Source organism: Stegodyphus dumicola, chromosome X1 (genome assembly GCF_044657685.1).
Source record: "Stegodyphus dumicola isolate Sdum_Otavi_A_Nest chromosome X1, ASM4465768v1".
Classification (NCBI taxonomy): Eukaryota; Metazoa; Arthropoda; class Arachnida; order Araneae; family Eresidae; genus Stegodyphus; species Stegodyphus dumicola.
In genome coordinates, this window is record NC_140780.1 from 9,825,034 (window position 1) to 9,849,208 (window position 24,175).

At 35.6% G+C, this 24,175-nt stretch overlaps 1 protein-coding gene across 3 annotated transcripts in view; it reads right to left on the minus strand.

The window, feature by feature from the left end:
* LOC118181971 (fasciclin-1-like) overlaps positions 1-24,175 on the minus strand; it is a 330,859-nt gene that overhangs the window by 179,416 nt on the left and 127,268 nt on the right. For all 3 annotated transcript variants that reach the window (XM_085808714.1, XM_085808713.1, XM_085808715.1), the window contains exon 3: positions 16,251-16,357. In XM_085808714.1, coding sequence (XP_085664840.1) covers positions 16,251-16,357 — 107 coding nt within the window. The remainder of the gene's footprint in view (positions 1-16,250; positions 16,358-24,175) is intronic.

A 24,175-nucleotide genomic window follows, 5' to 3' on the forward strand; every position in this document is an offset into this window, starting at 1 on the left:
GACGAATTTTAGAAAATTAAGGATGCTTCTGGAACTCGAGCCTCATCAATATTTTTAAGTGAAAATTTCATATTATGACCCGGTTCAAGTCTCAAATATTTTAGAAAGTTTGTGCGGCTTAAGTCCCATCGTAACAAATTACACCATCTAAAACACCTATTGTCAAAGTAAGTTATTGAGCTAAAAAGAGTTTCAGATAAGCGTTCCCACAAACAATGGTTAAAACCCTCATTTGGACTCTCAGTTCTACAGTGTGAGCATTTGCACAAAAAGTTTTCTTTCAGAGAAATGTATCGGAAAAGTAGTTTGACTACACTAGAATAATAATAATAAAAAACCTAATAAACCATACGCTAAAATAAAAAGAGGATTTGTTCTTTTCAGTGAGCAAGAATGCTGAAAAACGCGGAAAACTTACGCGAGAAGTGAGGGGGCGTTTGTTTGCATTTTTAAATAACGTATTTTAGGACCTTACATATTCCGAATTTGTACAAATTATATATTTATGGAATCATCTAAGTCTGCTCTTTTGTTTAAGACTGTAATGGAAAATTTGAACTATTTTATGTTCCATGTGCCCTTAACAATTCGCGAAGTCTGTAAGTCTATTGATAATCAGTAGGTAACATATTAGAAGAGTGCAGATAGTACCGTAAAATAATGTGCTTACTGTAAATTCAGCTTATTGTTGCGTTTTACGGGTTCGTGGATTTGGAGTGATTGATGGCAACTCTTGATGAAAAATCAAAACACAATTTATTTAGACAGTATTACTCAGGATAGTTCCAAAATCCCGTTTACAGTCGTCGAAAAACTACGACAAACACGCTGAACAATCAGCAACACAGCCTTCAGGCCATAACGGTGGAGACAGCTTCACGGCAAAACGCTAAAGTACAGCTCCCGACTCGGTCGATCGCTCTTGGAGCTCAACACACTCAAGATAAAACTCGACGACATACTACTGATGATACACTCGACGATGCACAAACTTTCGATACACTACGATATACTACCCGAGCACAGGCAGGGTTTATATAGCTTTTGGCCTGACTTCGAGAACATTCTAGGCTAAACCGGTAAGTATTCATTCTAGAACGTTTCTATCCGTCTATGGCATATCGACAATGTTGTCGCCAAATGTTCTATTTCGCGCCAAATATAGCGACCTGCCTTCCTTTTCCATTTCCTGGCAACCTTAAACCCGTTTTGCGGGGAAGCTATCTTAACGCGGCTAACGTTATTGATCTAACTAACATCCATAGCAAAATTTTTGCTCTTCTCACAATTGTATCTGCTATGCTATCTTCGATTGCTTGACTTTTCTCATCACCATTTGTAATGCGTACGTACTCTTATTATTATGGAAGAGTGGGCGGGCCACTTGCATCAGTTAGATATATAGGTTTACATTGTTAATGCTTTACCATAAATAAAGAATCGCATTAACACGACCCGACTGCATTTTCCTTATAATCATTCAACTAATACTCTCATATACGTGCATTTGAGATGCAGAAGTTTCATATATCAAAGCTTATAATTTTCAAAGCGACCATATTAATAATTGGCTAACATGATCTAATTCAAATGAGTTCAAATGGTTGAAAGTACATAATACGTAAATTCAACATTGTAATATTCAAGTACATTGCAATATTCAAATTTGATTAGAGGAAGCAGAAAATCGATATTTATTAACGATATTACGATTACAATTCTCCCTGTAATTTGCAAGAAAGGTAAGCTCATTACAACTGAAGAATTTCACAAAATACAAATCACCGCAACGCATTAAGTATAATGCGCCTACGGCATAACCATTCATTCTGACACAGTTATAAATAGAAGCATCCGAGGGTATAATTTAGTGGATTGTCGCAAATCACAGAGAAGAGTGGACGACAATTACGAGTTTATGAATAACTCACAGCTATGAAGCTTTGCCCCCATTTTGTAAATGAAGCGAACCAGAAACATTTGAAAGATTAGAAATGTCCTAAAGTGATATAAATTTAATGGAATGTTCGCAACGCTTTTGCCAGAGCTGCTTGCTCTATTAAATAGTCTTGTTTGGGAAAGGACTAAATGATGCATGCGTGCATTTATAATGGAAGCTATTAAAACGTGACGTATATTATGCACTTAAAATTTGCTTAGTTCCGTGAGCTTTTCATGTGAAATCACGTAGCAGAATTTCAAGTTAGAGATGCTTTTTCTCTTTCGATTATCTATCACCTCAAAGGCAGTGAACATTTATAAGAAGAAATATAACAGGTACTCACGAAAATGGTGTAAATATGACCTCATATCATTTAATTTGTATTTGCAATTTTACTCTAACTCCTATATAAGTATTCATTTCTACAAAATAAATGTGGTAGCTATTGTTTTTGCATATATTTTCTTAAACTTAGTTACTGTCATGCATATGAACTGTGAATTTAAACATTACTGACATTTTTGTAATGCTGAGCTTTGAAAAACATACTGTTCCTTAACTTTTGGAGGGTAGTATACTTCTCCTACAGGAACACATGCTTGGCCCGCATAATTATTTCAAAGCAGCAACTACGTAGTCTCCCACAGACTTGATATGCCTGCTGAAGGAAGATACGCACCTGGAGAAAATGTTCATGGAGGACTTCTGATTTTAATCAAAAGTTTCATTTCTCATTACTTCACAACATTACCACAGCTCTTACCTATGGAAACTATCAACTACCACTATTACTCCAATCATTTCATGCTCAGTCACATTTATCTCCACTTAATCCCAGCACATATCACTGGTGTGCAAAAATTAAGGACGAGACGGTTTTTTCAATATAACTTTGTACAAAAGCTTTCCAAATCAACACATTTAATACCGTAAGATCCCCAATACGTAAGGACATGAGTAATGTAAGCAACACTTACTAAAAGAGAAATCAGAGGGATAAAAAGAAGCTTTATTGAAAATGTAGAATGGAGCGCAATGCGACTGAAGGCCGAAACATCCCTGTAATGGGTGTCCAGCAAGAAACATCCGGTCTTTAATAGGGGTATGATCTCCCCTGACTGCTAGGCAGGTTTCACAGCGTCTGCCCATGCTGAGAATGAGGGTGTCAATGAGTTGTTGAGGCATTGCTGCCCATTCGTCTTGCAACGCCAATCGAAGCTCCGGAATCGTTACTGGTGGTAAGGTACGAGCTGCCAAGCGCCTGCCTAGAAAATCCCATACATGCTCGATGGGATTGAGATCCAGAGATCGTGCCGGCCCATCCATACGTTCAATATCCTCACTCTCTAAGAGCTGTTCGGCAGCTACTGTGCGATGACGTGGTGCATTGTCGTCCATGAAAAGGAACTGCGGACCCATAGCGCCTCTAAAAATACGCACATATGGAAGAAGAATCTCGTTACAATAACGGGTCCCGTTGACTGAACCTGCGTCGAAGATGTGAAGGTCTGTACGACTACCAAGCATGATGCCTCCCCAAACGAGAACACCGCCACCTCCATACCTGTCCCTTTCAATGATGTTCGAGGGATGATTGCGGCTTTCCCGCTCTCTCCAGATGAGTATGCGATAAGAATCGCTACTCTGACTGAATCTGCTCTCATCTGTAAAGAGTACTCGTCCCCATTCATTGTCTCTCCAATTCCGGTGTTCCCGGCACCACAGAGAACGCCTTCTCCGATGGGCAGGCGTTAGAAGTACACACCGTACAGGGCGTCGTGCAAACAGACCACCACCGTGCAGTCTTCTGGCCACGGTAAAACGCGATATCGGTCGTCCAGTCGCCTGCGTCGTGTGTCTAGCGATTTCTCCCGCTGTCTGCCGCCTGTTTCTTCTGGCCTGTAAGGCAATATACCGGTCATCTGCAGGTGTGGTTCCTCGTGGACGACCACTACTAAACCCCGGATAGCTGTTCCTGTAGTTTGAGATTGTCTCCAAAGTCGTGAAACGATGCTGTGAGCAATTCCGAACTCTGCAGCCACACTTGTCACACTGCGGCCTTCCTCCAACTTCGGATATGATTCGACCTCGGATAAAAGCATCCAGATGTCGTCTAACAGATTGATTATTCGCCATTTCTCGCTGAGGCAGCAACTCGGTGTGATTTTAACTGCTATACGGCATGCAATCTCTTTGCCAGAAATACTGATCTTACACCGACAACATGCTTTATACTACTCAGACACTCCTCCATTACGTCTACCTGCATATCTGCGCATGTGCTACCGTACATCACCTTACTTAATCTCCTGATTGGTCTTTCTGTCCGCTCTGCCTCTTCGTTCAGCTGATATGCTAATTTTTCGACTTCGTCCTTAATTTTTGCACACCAGTGTAAACCCGTAAATGACGTGCGTGCTGATTTAAAAGCTCTCGTTGACCCTAACAGTCGAGTCATTTTAGTTGGAGACCTAAACGCCCACCACTCCATTTGGAACTGCTCTATTGCAAATTGTTATGGACGAACACTTTACATATTTGCCCAGATGGCTAACCTTGTAGTTTCAGCTCCAAATAATTCAACACACTACAGTACTGGTCGTATATTTACCATCGATGTATTTTTATTGAAAACAATCAGCGCTCCGAATTACATTGAGAGCAAGAATGACTACTCTTCGGACGTTTTCCCAGTAATGGTCCAAAGTACTGCCAATAACTACAGTGCACCGCACAACAAAACCTTATTGTTAACTGATCTGGCTAGGCCAATGATCGGAACAACATCCACCGCATTAATCCAACTACACGCACGAGAAATAAGATGTCTTGACTAGCAAATGCATAAAAGAATTGCTTTTTGAATTAATCAAAAATAGCTAAGAATACATAAAAGCAAAAGAGTACAAGAGTCCATCACTTCTGGAATTAAAAAAAATTATGAGACGAAAACTGAATGAACACTCTTCGGAATATTTCCCAGTTATAGTCGAAAGGAGTGCCAGTGTACAAGTATGAAAATACTACACCGCGCAATAGAAACTTTATTGTTAACGTATCAGGTTATGCCAATGATCTGAACGAAAGTCAGTAAATTAATCCAACTACACGCACGAGAAATGGCTTGGATGTCTTGGCTAACAAATTCATAAACGAACTGCGTTTTGCATTAATCAAAAGTAGCAAAGAACTCATAGAAGCAAAAATTATAAGAATCTAACGATTCGGGAACTCATAAAAAATTATGCATTGAAAACTTGGCAAACATTTCGCTGTCCGAATGCTAAACGAATTATGAATCAACCTATCAGGAGTTCAGGACTTATAAGAGAACAAGCATGATGTGGCTGCACCAGATACTTAGAATCAGTTTTTGCAGACGATAATTTAGTCTGAAATATTGCTCCCAAGTATAAAAGACGCAACATAAAAAGACAAAATTAGGCAAGCAAAACTTAGCAAATGTCTCACTGTTCTAATCATTAATGAGTTTTGAATCAATTTAATGAGAAGCTCAGGGCTCTTATCAAAGAACAAGCACCACTTTACTGAACCAGATACTTAGAATCACGTTTCGTAGATTATAATTCAGTCTGGAACACTGTTTCTAAGTGTAAAAGATGCAACAGGAGTTTTCCGCCCCGTAACGGCCTCAACGGGATCCCTTAGCCGATTTGGGGAAAGCAGAATGTGTTGTAGATAACTATGATTCTCCATTTCGCACAAACAGAACACTTAGCCTCAGCTCTCAATTCTTATCAAAAACACGCACGAACAACGTCCCCTTAGTCACTCCATCAGAGGTGAGTAAATATATCGAAAACAGAAAAAATCGCAAAAGCTAGGATAAAATCAGCAAATAAAATGATCAAAGAAATAGATCCTAACATCATCTGCAATCATGAGAATCAAAACAGGCATGATCAGATACCAGACTTTCCCATCCAACTGGTAGACAGCCATTTACCGATTCTGAAGTCGGATAAGGATCCGAAATTATTGGGAATTACAGTGGCGAAAGAGTCAGAGTAGTACTGATGCCATTTAAAATCGTCGGGAGTTGGTGCAAAGTAATTTGAATACATATTTAATATATTTTAAAGAATACTGTAATTTTAAAAAATCTGATGTGGACACCCATGAATTTCTTGTACGGTTTATTTAATTATACGCATTTCATTCAAACTTATTTCCTCGAATTTCATTAGAGATAATTTCTCATTCAATTAGTTCAGTTCTTACTTCGCGGCATGGCAAAATAATAAAAACTCAAAACATCTTTATTAAAAATTGCAAAATAAAGAAAAACAATGTACCGAATAAAGTTAAAAACAGTTTCAAAAAATTTATAAATAAAATTAGAGTTTCTAGTTTGCAAAAACAAGCAATTCGTCCAGCGAGCGCGAAGACAGATTTTTTTTTTCGGATCACAAAGATCTGAAAGTTTACTTTTGGTCCCACTCGGCAAAAAGACACTGAAAGTGGTGCAGAGACTGACTTAACTCACTATTCTACCAAGTTTGGTTTGGTTTATTTAATTATGGCAAAGCATACTAGGCTATCTGTCTAAGGGGAGGGATGCCTTCGTGGAGGACCTTTCTAAGGGGAACTGGCTCGTATACACGTTACACATGGGGAAAACCACTAGATCTCTGTTAATTGCAAGTCCACATACTGCATAAATTTAGTCAACTTTTACATGCTGTGATCATGGACAAAATGACTCCATAACCCTTGGACACCAACCTCTTTAGCATTATTATTACATTTCATTATAAAGCATTATTATTCATACATTAACCCTTTCGCCGTCCTCTCCTGTCCGCGAAAATTTCCCCCCCAGCGGCCGTCTGTTTTTCGTAGCGTGTAATGTTGTTTTCTCTGTACATCATAACTTTCCATACATGACTTTCGTAGTGGATGCACGGGGTATTGAGAATACGGCAAAGCACACTAGGGATATCTGCCTAAAAAGAGGGATGCCTTCGTGGAGGACTTTCTAAGGGAAACTGGCTCATATGCACGTGACACATGGAGATAACCACGAAAAACCCCATGCAGCCAACCTGTTCGCCGGATTCGAACCTCGAACCGAACTACCAGTGTACCGCTCGGCCGCTGGTGGGTCTCTATTCCACTATTTCAAATGTAAGCAAATGACGGCTTCGTTAGGCTTTGTGGAACTTAAACAACTTTTAAATTGTTGATAATTGTAGAACTATTGCATCGGACGACAAGAACAACATAAGTCAATCACTTTTAAAGCAAAAGATGCATAGTTTACCAACATATAAGAAAACAAAGCTGAGCTAACCGAGCCCGGTAAACCACTTTTAGCGTAAAATATATATGTATACCCTTTCCGTTACCACCGTATATACACTTTTGTTGCGGTCAATTGCAACCAAAAAAGTGAGAAGCACAATTATATGTAATAACAGACCCATATATAAAATTTCAACGTTCTGAGGGTACTCGTTTTTGAGTTATGTGAGACACAAACATACGTACAAACAGCATATACATACATACGTACAGACGTCACGAAAAATATCTCTTTCGAATCCATTTTACAATATGTTTTAGAAAAAAGTGTCCTTTATTAAATTCCTACTATTAACTCACACTCTCCCTATATCTTGTTCAAATTTTCAGTCATTAATAAAATAATTTTTATTCATCCACTCAAGTTCAAATACGTTTTTTAATGTAGTTGATGACACTTGATGTTAATACAGTTTTTTCACATATTAAAGTCAATTCCTACTTATTGATTCCTGTTTATAGGAACTATAGATATGCTGTCAAAAATTCAAAACACAGAAAAACTACCACAAAAATGTTTCTTTGTTGACCTAAGTAGGAGATGACTTTTAAAAAAATCATATTACTTGTTCTGTTGTACGTACACATGTCACGCAAGAAATCGTTCAAATAAATTCGAAAGTGGTCAAAATAGATACTTTTTTTTGAAATATTATACCCGAAATAATTCGCGATTTCAATACTTCCTTTACTTCGTAGAGGGAGGTAAAAATGAAAACGCCAAATTTATACGGACTTAATAGTAGATAATGCTAAACAACATATTTGTTTAAAACTACGTCTGTGTCTGAACACTTATTTTATACGAAAGGCTTTAAAACAATCTTTGGTTTTGTTGAAGCATATAGATGAATATTAGAGTTTTACATATTAGTCTAGACCAACGGTTCTCAACCTTTTGACTAACGCGTACCATCTGAACAAAAATTGGAAAACCTTTAGTACCACCACTATTAGTACTACTACTGCATACCACCTATTTTTCTCTTGCGTACCACCGGTTCAGAACCCCTGGTCTAGACTCTAGAGTAGGACATCAAATAATTTGCACCTTCTTTTTTCTTCTGTGTTAAAAGGCTAATAAGCTGCGTTTTCATATATGGCATCTGGAAAGGGTTTCATCGGTAATTTTATCATAAAACATGTCACTGACGCTACATAGTACTAAAACGTTTATGCCACACTTATGCGGCTTATGTTAATGCACTGCATTAGTCAACTTCTACCTTCGAATGGGATTATATACTCATCAACACTGATATATTCTTCTTTATCTAATTCCTTAAGATAAAGATCCTTATTTTTCCTTAAGATAAAGATAAATTTAAAAAATAAAAATCTGAAAGGTTTCAGATTTTAAATTACGTCCAAAGGGTTTTTTCAACTTTTTTGTGTTACCTTTATTTATTAAATTTCATGTTCTACGCATTCATATTATAAAATTCAGTTCAACAGCAATATCCCAAATTAATTTTAAAATGAGCCTATCTTTAGAATTTCCGATACAGAGTCTCGTGCCCTGGAGATGTATTTTTTTTTTTTTTTTTTTTTTTTTTTTGCTCGCTTTCAAATAGTTTAGTTTTTTTTAATCAAAAATTCGTTGAAATATTACAAAATGGGAAACGGATAATAAAAAAAATTTCAAATTCAAATTAGGGCTTCCACATGTCCATATTCTAGGGAAGATTAAGTTCTTCAAATATTGATGGCTCTAGGTACCGTTGTTTTATTACAGTGCGAGAAACATACATACATTTATGCAGATTCCTCATTATTTAATTTCTTTAAATATAGGACAGGGCGATAATATATGGTGGCAACGATTTAAAAAGTGATACAGCCTTTTAAAGTTTTTGACGCAAAATGCCAAAACGAAGTTAGTAGTCCTTCAGGGCAAATTGTCCCTTTGGACTAATAACTAACAAAGATACAACTTAACTACAACTTAATTAGTTTGTTCCTTAAGTTGCGGGTAAAGATGGCCACTAAAACCTGTTTAAATATACAAATCCTCGTGTGTTATGGAAAAGAGTGAGTATACTCATGTTTTTTCTGACAACTGTGAGCTTTTCTTTCATCTCTAAGTTTAAATAAGAATTTAAGCTTAAAATAATAAAAGTGTGAAATTTTAAATTAAAGTAATTTAAAAAACCATTAATTTGAGTCTCTACATATAAGTATACTATCCTTTTGCTTGTTCTCGATAGCTAAGAAAGTTTTTCAGGAAAATATATTTCAGTTACACTGATTCAATTCAATGAATGGGATGTCTCGCTTGCGTGCGTTAAGTCACACTTTGTGACACGTTGCAATAGTAATGAGTGTATGAGAGTAACACTTCTCAAGTAATGACTGACAACATCGGTTACACCAGTGCGCTTGCTATTTACATAGTCATAATCATAGTCTTCATAATCACTGACAGCATTTACGTGTAAGTAATAGTGGCACTGTCAAACCAGACACGCAACGCTTTCAACACCTGACACTGATTGGTTTACGAGTGTGATGTCAGTGCTATAATAGATTATTCATGCAGCAATTCGGTCGGATTGAACAACATCTCTGCTTTGCACTAAAAATTCGCAATAAATGAACGCATGATAGAAACATTCCTCGTTTCTTTCTTACTGAATAAAAAGAAAATTTTATGTTATAAATAAACTCATTTTGATTCGCTGATAGGAAAAAAAACTGGTTCTAAATTGGAAGAAATTTTTAATAAAATTGTGTCAGCTTTTAGGTTGCTCGAAAACTATTTCAAATATTTGCAAATTTTTAACCTTAGGATTTGCATAAATTTTACTGTAATATTACCAGTTGCAACCTTTGATTCGTGTAGATTGTATTTAAGATCTATTCACAAAAATTTTGCTTTTAGATTGGGATGCAGTTTACTTCCAATCCACGCAAATCTAAGGTAACCTTGTAAGACAATTTCTCCCTCCTTTCAGCATGTTTTAGTGGTGTAACGGTATAACACTCGGCGCCTAGTCGAGGGGTTCAGGTTCGAGTCCCGGCGAGGGCATTGCACATTTTTCGCGTCTCCCGCATCAAAATAACCTAATGTCTCCACAGTGGCGCCCGAACAAAAACTATGGTGGATGATGATTCTTCATCATCAAAATTTGGAGACTGGATCCTTTAAACCCCAGTCGCCCTTTAAAAGCAGGAGTATATAAAACATTTTCTCTTTTTTGCATACCTTCGTGGTGTAACGGTAGCACACTCGGCGCGTATTCGAGAGATCCAGGTTCGACTTCCGGCCAGGGCATTGCTGATTTTTCACTTCTCCCGTATGAAAATAACCTAATGTCTAGCATTTTTACCAAATTTAAATTTTGCGTTGTTGTGTTTCTTTTCCAATTATAATTTTGACTACAATCTATCATAAATATTTTAAAGATACTCTTTTTTTTATCATCCCGTTTAAGAGTATGATTCCAGATTTTCCAAAATTTAATGTTATTCGGAAATCTAGAAACAGTTTTCTATAACGGATTTGTAGCTAAGTTTCGGGAGTGACTAAAGTAGTTTGAAAGCTCCACTTGTGGGAGACATAAGCATCATGACAGTTATCTTGAAGACGATTGGGTTTGGTTCATTCCATTATGACAGATCACTCGAGGGCTGTTTGCCTAAGAGAGGGGAGGATTTCATGGGGGACATTCTAATGAGGATTGTCGAGTCTACTTTATATGTGCAAAGGTCCATGCAGCCAGCCTGTTAGCCAGATTATGAACCCTTGACCGAACCACCTGTATTCAGCGACTTCGGCCGCTGATGGACCTTTTTGAAGATGCACCTAAATTAAAATTTTTAAATGTTAAATGAGTCACGGGGCATAAAATTAATTTTAGAATATTCCTAAAACACAATAATGAACTTGGACTCTGATACTCTTATTTGTGAAGAAGAAATTGATCCATAACTCAAAATGTCTTATTTCTTTATTCTAAGCGATACACTACGGCCCTCGCTTTCCAGGAAAAAGATGAAATCTCTTTTTAGGAACAGTGCATGAAGTAATTTGCTATTACCTTTTATTTTAATAGTTGCTATCCAATACAGATAACGTTACTAAAAGATTCTAGCTAAATTAAAAATACTTTTCTTGGCTAGGTGTTTACCTGAACTGCGAAGCAATATTCGCTACGTTCAAACTGTGTCAATGACAAGGCGTACAAAGAGTAGAAAGATCCTTTTATTCAACTCAAGAAAAGATTATATAGTTGCCCCTCCTGGTGCTTAAAAACTCGGCCAATACTTTTGGCTGCAACTCAAAATAGAAATGTAAAATCAAAACTAAGCCTATGTTAAATAATCAGGAGAAACTACACAGTGGTAATTAATGCCAGTTGGCTGTTAGCCGTACCACTAATGTAGACAAACCGGCAACTAAACATGAACGGCCGTAAAATTGCAAACTTAACCCTTTTAAATGCATGCAGTCGCCATTTGTCAGCATACTCATATTTAATCATATGAATCAAATTAAAACACAAATTTTAGATTACTGCATAGTGTAACCAACTACATACAATTTAGGTATTATAGTTTTGAACGTTTAGTGTGGCTGCACCACTAACGGTGTAATTGTCATTATTGTGAGTTGATGTGTAGGGTGTGAACATCATTTATGATTACGAATTTTTGATTTTGTGTTTCTTGTTATTTTGATGTATTCAAGGTTTTGAAAAGTTTATAAGGTATGTATTATTGAATTAAATTGTTATTATACATTTGTCTACCATATTTGCTTTTGCAAAAGTTACTACTTTTTCAAAAATTGGAATAAAATCTAGTAGAGACAAGGATATTTCGAAGCAGGACAGATAAAAAATGGGCAATACCCTCGGTGGGATTCGAACCTCGGACCTCTCGAATACGAGCCGAGTGTGCTGGCCATTATACCGCGAAGGCTACTAAGAAGGCGGGAGAAACACCTTATAAACTTAGTTTAGCTTTTTTATAAAGTTTTTCCTATTTTATTTGATATCACTTCTAATGTATTTTTGACTTAAAAAATAAAAATTCATGCATTTAAGGGTGTACATGTAATGTGGCCCAACACGCTTTGTTTGACGTAACTCAGACGCCGACTTAGAAAGTATCCTCCGACTCGACTTAGCATAACGCGCGAAACTGAAATATCATTCTGGTAGGAAACGAAAATAAAAAAGGTGATTAATTAAGTAAACAAAAACTTGTTAGTTTAAAATTAAGGCCTTACAAGTTCATCACTGGAATGGGGTCAATAAATGCCAAATACCTGAGATCTGAATAGTTCAAAAAATAATGCATAACGTATGTTATGTTTTATTACTGTATTGACAAACCCTTTAAACTGTTGCAACTTAACACGTTGCGCGCCACGTCAGCCATTTGTGGCTGACACTAGACTTTCCGTTTAGGCCGCATCAGCCATGTGTGCCACGTGTGATTTTCTGTTTAGGCCGCGTCAGCCATCTGTGGCTGACACTAGACTTTCCGTTTAGGCCACCATTTTCGGGTCATGCCATTCTCCAAGAATCTCCTCCTCGTCGTCAGAAGATGATTACATTCTCTCTTGGCAGTTTTCTAGCAAGAATAATTTCACCGCTGCTATCGGTTTCACACTCTCGGAACTGACAATTTGACGCTTAGGGTTAAAGAAAATTTTTGTCTGCACGGGGCCAAGAACTGCAATGAACTGGTTTGTTGTAAAGGGAACACTGGCCACGAATCTATTTCGATAAAATAATATCTAGTTGGCCAAAGAAAACAGATTTGGCACATAACGTGTTTAATGAATGCCTATAGGAATCACGTTCCAAACGTGAACTATCTTCTACTGCTATAAAAATCACTGGCCCTACAATACAAGCGCTTTTAAGCGGCGCGCGTGGCTTGAACGGGATTGCCTAAGAAATACGCGTGGAGCTCAACGCGATAAAAAAAAATGATGCTAGACAAGTTTGAATTGTATTGTAGGGACATTAAGTTGTTTTGATGCTGGAGACGTAACAAATGAGCAATGCCCTCGCCAGGACTCGAACCTGGACATCTCGAATACGCGCCGAATGTGATAACTGTTACACCACGAAGACATGCAGAAAGGAGGGAGAAAATAATGTCACAGTTACAGCAAAAGTATCTTCTGCGCAGTTATTTTCCTCGATGTAATAAGTCAAATACACAGGGTTAGCATAAATGATTCCTTCGTTTTGAAAAAGATATATTTTCAAAAGTATTTCGCGCGCATACATGAAAAGAACCATACACGAAAACACACATGAAAAGAACCGCAAACTCACTAAGTTTATACACCCTCTACAAATTATTCAGTATGTGGCCCGGATAAGGTACCACAAATTTGAGTCACGTAACTGCCTACCAAGTTTAAGCCAGACAGCAGTACAACTGAAAATCAACATTGGAAAAATAGCTTGACCGCTAGAATAGTAATGGACTGTAAGAGAAAAGGCTTTTCTAACGCTTATTACTATCAATTTTGCATGTGCTTGTTAAAAATAATGTTGTAAAGCAGTTAAAAATGACATAGAAAATACAGTCTTTGTGTAACTAAATTAGAAGTTTACTTTGATTATCTCGGTAAAAGTATTGTAAATATGAATTCGGATAATGTTTAAATGTGCACACAACTGTCATGATTATATTGTTACGGTTTTCGTATTAATTTATTTAGTTTGCTATTTTTAATAGAATTGTTATTAAACTGTTTCATTTCCCCGTGCAGTGCTGCACGCGACTTATTTGAAGAGAAAGCTAGCCAGAAAAATCAAAAATACAGGAGCACGCGCATTTAATAAATAGATATCTCGTAATTTGCGCTTCTGCTTTTCGGGAAAAATCGAGAAAATAAAAGACTATGCTCGTGCTGATTAAAAGGCTTATAAAAGCCAGAGAAATGACATCTCAACTCGGAAGAAATGAGTTTGTATAGAAAACTGTTGTTTACTGTAGCGAATTCGCGGTGAAATCGGATTAGCTTTTTCTATTTTGAATTCAGTTCTGTTGAACGTTTGAATAGTTTAACTACTGTGAGATATTGCAATATTGTACGCATATCCATGGAAATTTAAGCATTTCGGTTAATTTGTTATGACAGTAACAAATTTTACACACTTGTAATCGGACTTGTGCATTCAACTTATTACGATCCCGTACGCACGCAACAATATCTAACTATCTCACGAACTTTTACATGAAAATGTCTCTAATATATCTATACTTATACACAGGCCTTGTATGCCCATGTAATAGTTATACTTTTATATGTAAGAAATAATCCCTTCTGCCAGGATGACTATTAACACTGTAAGACGTTTACAACAAAGTCAGATCAGTCGCTATCTGAAGCGGCGCAAAGTATATGTGCCCCTTTGGTGCCACGACACAGGTGTAGACGATAATCGAGCTCATTCCATACATTTTGCAGCATTGTTGCCCAGCTGTTCGTCCTGTCAACTGACCAGATGTTCGGAATACCAGTGTGGAAGATTTTGCGTTAACGGTTGCATTTCAAACCGTGCCAAGTGTAGTAGCTCCAACAGTTAATGTGTGTATGTGATTATGGCAAAGTTTTGAGGGCTATCTGCCTAAAGGTAGGGATGCCTTCGTGGAGGACTTTCTAAGGGAAACTGGCTTGTATACACGTTAAACATGGGGAAAACGCCCATGCAGCCAGCCCGTTCGCGGGATTCGAACCTCGGACCGAACTACCAGTGTTCAGCGACTTTACCGCTCGGCCGCTGGTTGGCCCCCTGCAACAATTAAAGCCGGTGGATTACGCCCGTCGACTAGATTTTTACGTCAACGTGCAGCGATTTGGAGGACGAAGATTTCGCCACCAAGCTGATACTTAGCGATGAAGCAAAGTTCCACTTATCCGGGAAACTTGGTGAAATAGTGAAAAAAAAAAAAAAAACACTAGGTGACTTTGTGATTCTTTTCGTATATTTTTCATGTGTGTACGCGTAATACTTTTGAAAATGCAGACTTTTAAAAATGAATGAATAATTTATGCTAGCCCTGTATTTATTAATTTAAGCAATCCTTTTTAAATAAATGGTTCACGCGCACCTATTTTATTTGAAAACGAATTTGGATTATAATTCTTATTTCCTTTTTCTCATTAATTTTTGAAAAAATGGCACAGCGGTGTTATATCGAAATGAATTGAACATCACTATAATTACTTGTTACGAACACAATTATATTTAAATTTGCAATGAGTAATAGGGTAAATGAAAATTTGAAATGAATGTTTGCGTATTTTTTACTTTGTACTGAAATGAATTATTAAAAAGAAAGAAAAGAATGTATGAAAGCTTCTAGATTTTAGATTATGCTTAAAGTTTTGTGTGCTACCTTTATTTATTAAATATCATGTTCTTCGCACTTAAATCATAAAACTCAATTCAACGGCAGTATCGCAAAATAATATTAATTTTAAAATGAGCATATCTTTAGAATTTCTGATACACATTCTCGCTGAAGATGAAACTGTTTTTTTTCGTATAGTTTTGCCGTTGCTCGCTTAGAAATCGTTGAGTTTCTTAATCAAAAATTCATTATTAAAGTTTCAAAAAATTTGAAATAGATAATAAAACGAACCATGTTCGGCCTGAGAGCTATGTTATTCAAAACTGGATGGCTCTAGGTATAAGTATAAATATGTATATCTAACATTGTATAGTTTCTTTTTATATAATACATGGCGATAATATTTGGTGGCAACAGTTGGAAAAAGGAACCAATGCAGAAAGTGAAATAACTCAAAATGACATTTTGAGACTAATAGCCCTTTGGGCTAATAATATTAATTTCACCTTTCAAACGGTAGCTCAATATCACGAATTTTCCTTTCAGATACATATTTCAGAATTACCAACTGCGCTTAAAAATGAATCATTCATTATTTTTAAATTTAGATTTAGTCATAACGTAATTCTTAATAAAAGTCCCAATGAACGCTTACCTTTCGTGATCCAGGATATCGCTTGACTCCCCCGTACAGAGGGGGTGAGCCTGGTAGAGACGTGGTGTAGACAAAGGGAAATGATGATTTATTTGCAAATAGGGTCACTGCAAATAAATAAATAAATAAATGAACTGCAGTTAAGACAAAGCAATGCAACAATAAAATTCAAATTCTTGATAAATAACACATAAAGGCAGGATAATAATAAATCAAGAAAATCTGAAAAATTTCAGATTTTAGAGCCGCACAAGAGGATTTGTTAAGTTTCTTTTTGCTCTCGCTGAGCATCGCAGCTTACCGATCTGCTTTTGGACTCACGCCTGTTAACATAATTTTTCTTCTTCTTTATTGTTATTTCTGAATTTATGCCATATAAAATTCACGAGGAAAATCACAAAATAATTATGAAAACTAGCCTCCCGAAAGAATTATCATAAAAAATCTAAAATGTACACGACATGACTTCCTTGCAGGGAATATTGAATTGTACGCATTTTTTGCTGTAATTCATTTTAAACTTATTTCCTTGAATTTCATTAGAGACATAGTTCTCATTCAATTAATTCAGTTCCCCTTTGTGGTGAGGCAAAAATACATAAAATCTCAAACTATCTTTATCAAAAATTGAAAAATATAGAAAAAATAAAACATCAAATATAATTAAAAATCAATTTTTACAATTAAGATTAGAGTTTCTATGCAAAAACAAACAATTCGGCCGGCAGCGAAAAAGGAAGATTTTTTTGGTGCACAAAATTGAAAGTTTACTTTTGGTCCAACTCGGCAAAATGACATTGAAAGCGTAAAAACAGATTTTATTCCCTATTCCGCTAAAGAGTTCCAAATGTAAACAAATATTCAATCATTTTTAAAGCAAAAAAATGCACAATTTAACAAAATGTAAGTAAGAACAACATGTAATAAAAAATCTGATGTGTACACCACATGACTTCCTTGTACAGAATATTAAATTATACGCATTTTTTCGTGCATTTAGTTTAAATTTATTGGATTGAATTAAATCTACTTCGTCGATAGCGCATAAATCACAATAGAGTAAATGCACTCTTTAAAATTCACTATATTTGTTTAACATAGCGACACTCTGGCGCTAGGTTCACTAAACAGCGTTACATTTCCTTCATATTATAAATCAGGATGCACAAAATTTATATCATTTGAAGAACTATCTAATCGTTGCCACATGTTCTAGTCAAATACGGTAATAAATCTAAAACGATGTATAAAAAAAATTAAGGAAACGAAAAAAAAAAAAAAAAAAAAAAAAAAACTGTTTTTAACAGACGATTTAATATTTCTCATTCAATTAATTATTTAGTTCACTTCGCGACAAGGCAAAAATAGATAAAAATCAAATCTATATTAAAAATTTTCGATAGCTGTGCCCAAGTGATTTTTATGTTATATAAAAATCAAAATATCTAATTTTATAATTTTATTTCGGGAAAAGAGTTGTTTACTCAGTCCTTACGTACAGACACTAAATCTTAAACACTTATTTCCTCGAATAAATTCTAGTATGGATTAAGCATGATTTAATTCGCAATAATAAAAGAGGGTGTTATCTTTGTTGTTGCGAAGCTTAGTTTCTCTAGATTGGCAACAATACCTCTATTCTGCTAAGTTTTAAATGTAAACAAAACATGACCGCCATGGCAAAAATAATTAGATATAGCCGCACTTAAACAGCTTTTAAATTGTTGATAATTCTACAAGTATTTCATGCAGATTTACTAAAGGCATAAAAACCTTAACCGGACGACGATAAGAACAGCGTAATTCAATCAATTTTAAAGCAAAAATATTCACAATTTACAATCATATTAAAATAAAGAAACTGAGATCACTGAGCCGAGTAGCAGATTGGATATATATATATGCATATATTTATATACTTTTGGCGCAGCCGATTGCAACCAAAATACGAGGTGCACTACATGCTATATACAAAGTTCAACGTTCTGAAACTACGTGTTTTTGAGTTACGTACGTACGTGCGCACATACGCCACGAAAAATTCTTTTCAAAATTCATTTTAAATCAGTTTTATAATTCTTTTTGGGAAAAGAGTCGTTTATTCTGTCCTTATGTACAGATGTAACGCAAAAACATCGTTAAATTGCATTCGATAGTGGTGAAAATGGAAATTTTCGTTGAAATATGATATGCCCGAAATTTTTCGCGATTACAGTACTTCCTTTACTTCGTTCAAGGAAGTAAAAAAGGAGAATCTAAATACTGATTCTAATGAGTTCAGCTTGTGTCATTACATAAAAATATTTAATATTTCTTATCATACATCTCATGATTAAAATGCATCTTTATTTAAATCTATCAGAATTTAAAGTAGGAAAAGTACTGCTAAGAACAGATTTTATTGTTTCTCAGTCACTTGGTTGACTACTCCGTAACAGAGAGATTGAATTTGCAAGTTAAATATCTTATACTTTACGGAATGGCAACATGCTGGTGCGTCGAGGTAATAAGTGTTCTATCTGAGGCAGCCGATAACACATTGCTTGCCAAAAGCCAAAGTTGTTGATGGAAATTGTCAGATAACTATCTTTTATTTTGGCGAACGACAACAGTCTGGCATACCTGATATAAAAACGTTTTATTTGAACGGCGTTGCCATTTTTCGCTTTCAAATCGCCAAGTTTATTTACCAAAAATTCGTTAAATTTGTACAAAACATGAAATAAATGAAAAACAAATTCGAAGTTCCAACTTGGGGCTGTCCATGTTAGGGTGGAGGAGTACGTGTAATAAAACATTCGGTGGTTTTAGGTGCTGTTAATTTTCCGTAATGCAAGAAACATACATACAGATTTTTCATTATTTAATTTTTTTAAAATAACACATCGTGATAAAATTTAGTGGCAACAATTTGAAAAGCGATTTGGATAAAAACCTTCAATAAGCTACTCAATGCTTCCTGGCCTGCGCATACGAACATTTTTGCCTATGCCGATGACGCGGCCTTGGTTGTCAAGGGACATTCTCGTGAAGAATTGCAAAAGAACTGCAATGAGGCCTGTCAAATTTTCCAGCGAAATTGTGACGAACTGAAATTAGTCATAGCAGAAAATAAGTGTCAAATTTTACTGGTGCCTAAGAAGGGAGGCTCTTTGGCAAGGAGACCGCGTATTGTACTCAATGGTCAGAGGCTCAAAATTGTAAAAGAATTAAAATATCTTGGTGTTACCTTTGATGAAAAACTTACGTGGATTCCTCATGTTCTCTCTATTAAAAAGCGTACCCTGGCCATCGCCAAACAACTAAGACAATTTTATGGATACAAGTGGGGTTTGAACCACCACATTCAAAAGATCTTATACACAACGGTTGTAGAAAAGTTAGTAACTTATGCAGCAGCAATTTGGGCTCTCCCTATGCAGAGGAGAAAAATCAAGCATCTCTCTACTATTCAGCGCCCTTTTGCCTTAGGAATAACTCGGGCATATATTACTACTTCCACTGATGCAATAAATGTCTTGGCTGGTTTGCTCCCACTGCATATTAGAACTGAGGAGGAAGCAGCACGACAAATGTTAATACAGCTACACAAGCCAATAGCATTTGCTGAAGAAAATTTTACTTCGGAGGAATATGAAACCAAACTAACATCTGACAGCATTCACCCTGCGGATTATGGTGTTGGCATTAGACTACATGTCCCGCCTACAGAATACCGTAGCCCCTCGAGTATAGTAATTTATACGGATGGATCTAAAATTGAAGGAAATGTGGGGAGCGCATTTGCTGTCTTACAAAAAAATAGTGTCATTGCACAATGGAAGGGCCATTTGGCTAACAATAACAGTGTCTTTCAAGGGGAAGCAGTAGCAATAGCGCAAGCTATTCGCTACTTGCTAACCCACCAAATCCTAAAGGCTACTATAAAGTCTGATAGCCTTTCAGCTATTTATGCGATTAGTAATCCAGAACACCCATCCAAAATCATTAGAGATATTCAACAAGACCTTAGAAAACATCAACGCCATGACATCCACTTAGCTTGGATAAAGGCACATATGGGTGAATATGGAAACGAAGTTGCAGATACTCTCGCCAAGGAGGCCGCTTTTGGAATTGCTGCTGAACAAATTCACATACCTTGGCCGCATTCACATTTGAAATCTGCATTACGTCTCAAAGCAATCAGTAAGTGGCAAGAAGAATGGGATTATAGTACCACTGGTCGTCGTACTTATTACCATATTTCTTACGTTACACAAGATAGATGCTGTGGAAATCCCCATCTGACACGTTATATTTCAGGGCATGGCCCTTTTCCTCTTTATTTTGAGAGATTTAAAATAAGCGATTCCAGCTTTTGCACCTGCGGAGAGTTAGGCTCTCCGGAGCATTACCTTGAAAAATGCCCTCTTACAGAAGGCTTACATATCAGATTCCCTTCGCAAAATCGTCAAGCCTTTTGCAAATTTCTAATCAAGCAGAGGCACTTGATTAATAAAATTAACAAGGTTATGGAAAAGGTTAAAGGTCTTGGAATAGACCTGTGCCAGGTGTAGCATTCATAGGCATAATGCATTGATGCAAAGTACATAATCTTCGTGGTAAACTCTGGTTTAATGCTACATTTATAAATTTTAGTGATATTCTTATAACGGACTGATCTAATGAAATGATCATTGTACTGTATCTTATGCAGCCCCTATGAAAAACAATATGTTTACTTTGCTTATTATTTACCACAGTCTTAACGTACCCTTTCAAATAGTCACTCAGTACAAATTCTATCAAATTTTGTGTCTCTGAAATGTAAAAGTAAAATATTTCATAAGAAATTACTGTACCAGTGTAGTGTATTGTAGCAAATATGAGGGTACACCATTATTGGTTTTTGTTGTTCCAGAATGCTTACATTTGTATGAATGATACTTATGGCTGAATTTGTGAAGCACATTAAGTATGTACTTTTCAATGATCCTCACGACTTGATCCTGTATTTGTATGATCCTATATTCCACATTCTGCTCCTAATGTGTATGTGTATTATTTTGTATGGCATATTCTATGTATATATATATATATATATATAACAGCGCATTATTTATTTACTTATTTTTATTTACTTATTTTTATTTATTTATTTATTTTATTTTATTTATTTATTTATTTTTTTTAAGGTTTTTATGCATGAATAATATAATATTATTTAGTCATATAACTTTAATCGATACTTAGTATTTTACATCTTAACTTTTGCATTTTAACTGTATACGCACCAGCATTATGCTTTAATAATTCTGTTTGATTATATACTGTATCATGCATATGTAGGAAATTGTATGGTTTATTTATATTGTATGATATCGTAAGTACTGTAAAGTATGACCTGTAGTCCCACTAGTCTCTAGATAAGGGTGGACGTGGTGCTATTACCAATTAACCATAACGGTAAAGGGATGGTGCCCACGTCCTCCGTCACTAAACTAAACTATATTTATATGTAGTATTGTTCTAACATAGGTATTTTGACATAAAATCGAACTTTTTTGAAATTACATACAATTGTTTTTTCATATTTCGATTCTAAGACTCAAATTATGCCTAGCGTATTAAAATTTGAAATTTTTGGTGAGAAATTTAAAAATTTATCTTGGCGCATTTTACTCAGTTTGCACCAAAAATAATTTACTCGACGAATTTTTTAATTTATAGCAACCTATTTTCCTTTCCTTTTTTTCACTGTACACGAGGGGGGAAAAAGGTCATTGTTCATACTTTCAAATACATTTAACAAAGTGCATAAACCCCATTTTGCGTAATTACCGCGTAAAACCAATATGCCAAATTTCGAAACGCGCCAATAAGTAAATTCACGTATATATTAGGAAATTTTGAATAAAAAAATCTGTAATTTTCTGTAAGTATGCTTAGAAGTACATCTACTTTAAGATGATGACAAATATTTATAGATTTAATTAAAAATTTTTGAAAAAATTATAAAAATTATTTTAAAATATAAATTTTAAAAATAAATCATAAAACTAGGCGAATTTTATTTTAAATAAAACTAAATTTTGAAATGTGAAAGGAAGACTCAAATAAGTTTAATAAAAAAGGTACATTAATAAATATATATCAAATTCAATTAACATGACTGGATCATTCAATTATGGACGAGATTACTATGGACATAGGTTATTATGGACACGAGGACTATCTGCCTAAAGGGGGATGCCTTGGTGGAGGACTTTCTAAGGAAAACTGGTTCGTATACACGTTATACATGGAGAAAACTAGGAAAACGCCTATGCAGCTGCCCGTTCGCGGGATTCGAACCTCGGACTGAACTGCCAGTGTTCAGCGTCTTTACTGCCCGGCCGCTGGTGGGCCTTTCAATTAACATGAAGGAGCTAAAATTTTTAAACCTAATTTTCTAAAAGCTCCTTGCGCGATTTTTAAAGAAACTTGGCACTCTGGCATAATTTAAGTCGTTGAATCGAAATATGGAAAAAAATTGGTATGTTATTTCAGAAAAAGTGCGATTTTGCGTCCAAATATCTATATTAGAACAATGCTAAATGTAAATCTAATACATATCCTAAGTCGCGCTTTCGAGACATGAAAAACGCAATTTGAATTTTGTCAATCGGCCCAGTACAACGGAGATACAGAAGTCTTTCTTTTTTCCGCCGCAATGTACATTAAACAAAGGTTGCTAATTGCCCAATTTTAAATGGCTGACTGAGCTCGAAACCAAGTTTTGGCGATATAACCGCTCTCTTTGAGAGTCATTGGGCTATATTTAGAATCGATTTTGACCTTCCATGGCGAATTTAAAATTTATTCTTTTATATTTTGATCATATTAACGGATTTTTTTTATCTCCAATGATGTATTTTCTGTGTTTTCGTATACAACAGGCGGGATATCGGTTAACAGATAGCAATATCCGAAAGATAAAACTAACCGCGATTGCATTAAGTGGCGTAATAATAAGTGATATAAATGGGCATCAGTGTAAAACAAAACTGCCTGAGGAAAATACGAAAAAGAAAATATTTCGTGGGCTAATAACAGAGCAGCAAACCGTCTCTGTCTTATAAAACCTAAAAATTTCTAACCTATGGGAATATTAAGTTGATTCTTACTGCCTTCACACCTCCAATAATGTTGAATTCTTTTAATACTTACAGATTCAAAACATTTTGAATTACTACTTCGTTATTTAACCTTTCTCACAATTAGTTCATTTTCCCGACTTTTTATTACTTGAATAACTTTCTTTTTCTAAAAGCATGATTAAAGCATTGTTCGAAGGAAATTATTGAGATGTTTTCAATAATTCAGAGTGCGTAATTTATATTCCATGCATAATTAATATTTTGAACTTCTTCGACAGAATTTCAGTTTATTGGCTTTGGTCAACATTTTTGCCATGTAGTTTGACTATGTTATGTCCATAAAATAGCACACATGAAACCTGTATCATTTGCAACAACCTGCCCAAACAAATCCTTATATTTGCATTTCAAGTTTCCAGCCATTACATGATCCATAGTTTGGCACAATTCTTGAAAAATCGATAAAGCCGTATATTTCCACTTTATTTTCTAGTCAGTAATTTAATCAAGTTTGCATATCATTCAAAATAAATTAAAATATGCAGCCAATATACAAGTTATACAAGTCCGAAGTTTTGAAGCGTAGCCTATCTTCTTCGGAACGATTATCAACGATGTTCTTGGATTTGTTTCAGAAAAACGACTGGCAAATGTCTTGTTATATATATAGAGCGATTTAAATTTTTTCAGATATTTTGGCATGAAAGATATTTTTCAGACAATTTGGCTCGAGGAAGCACGGTCGTTTAGAATTCCGCTGAGTTATTACCTAATTCTGCTCAGTCTAGTCTATCATAAAACTTC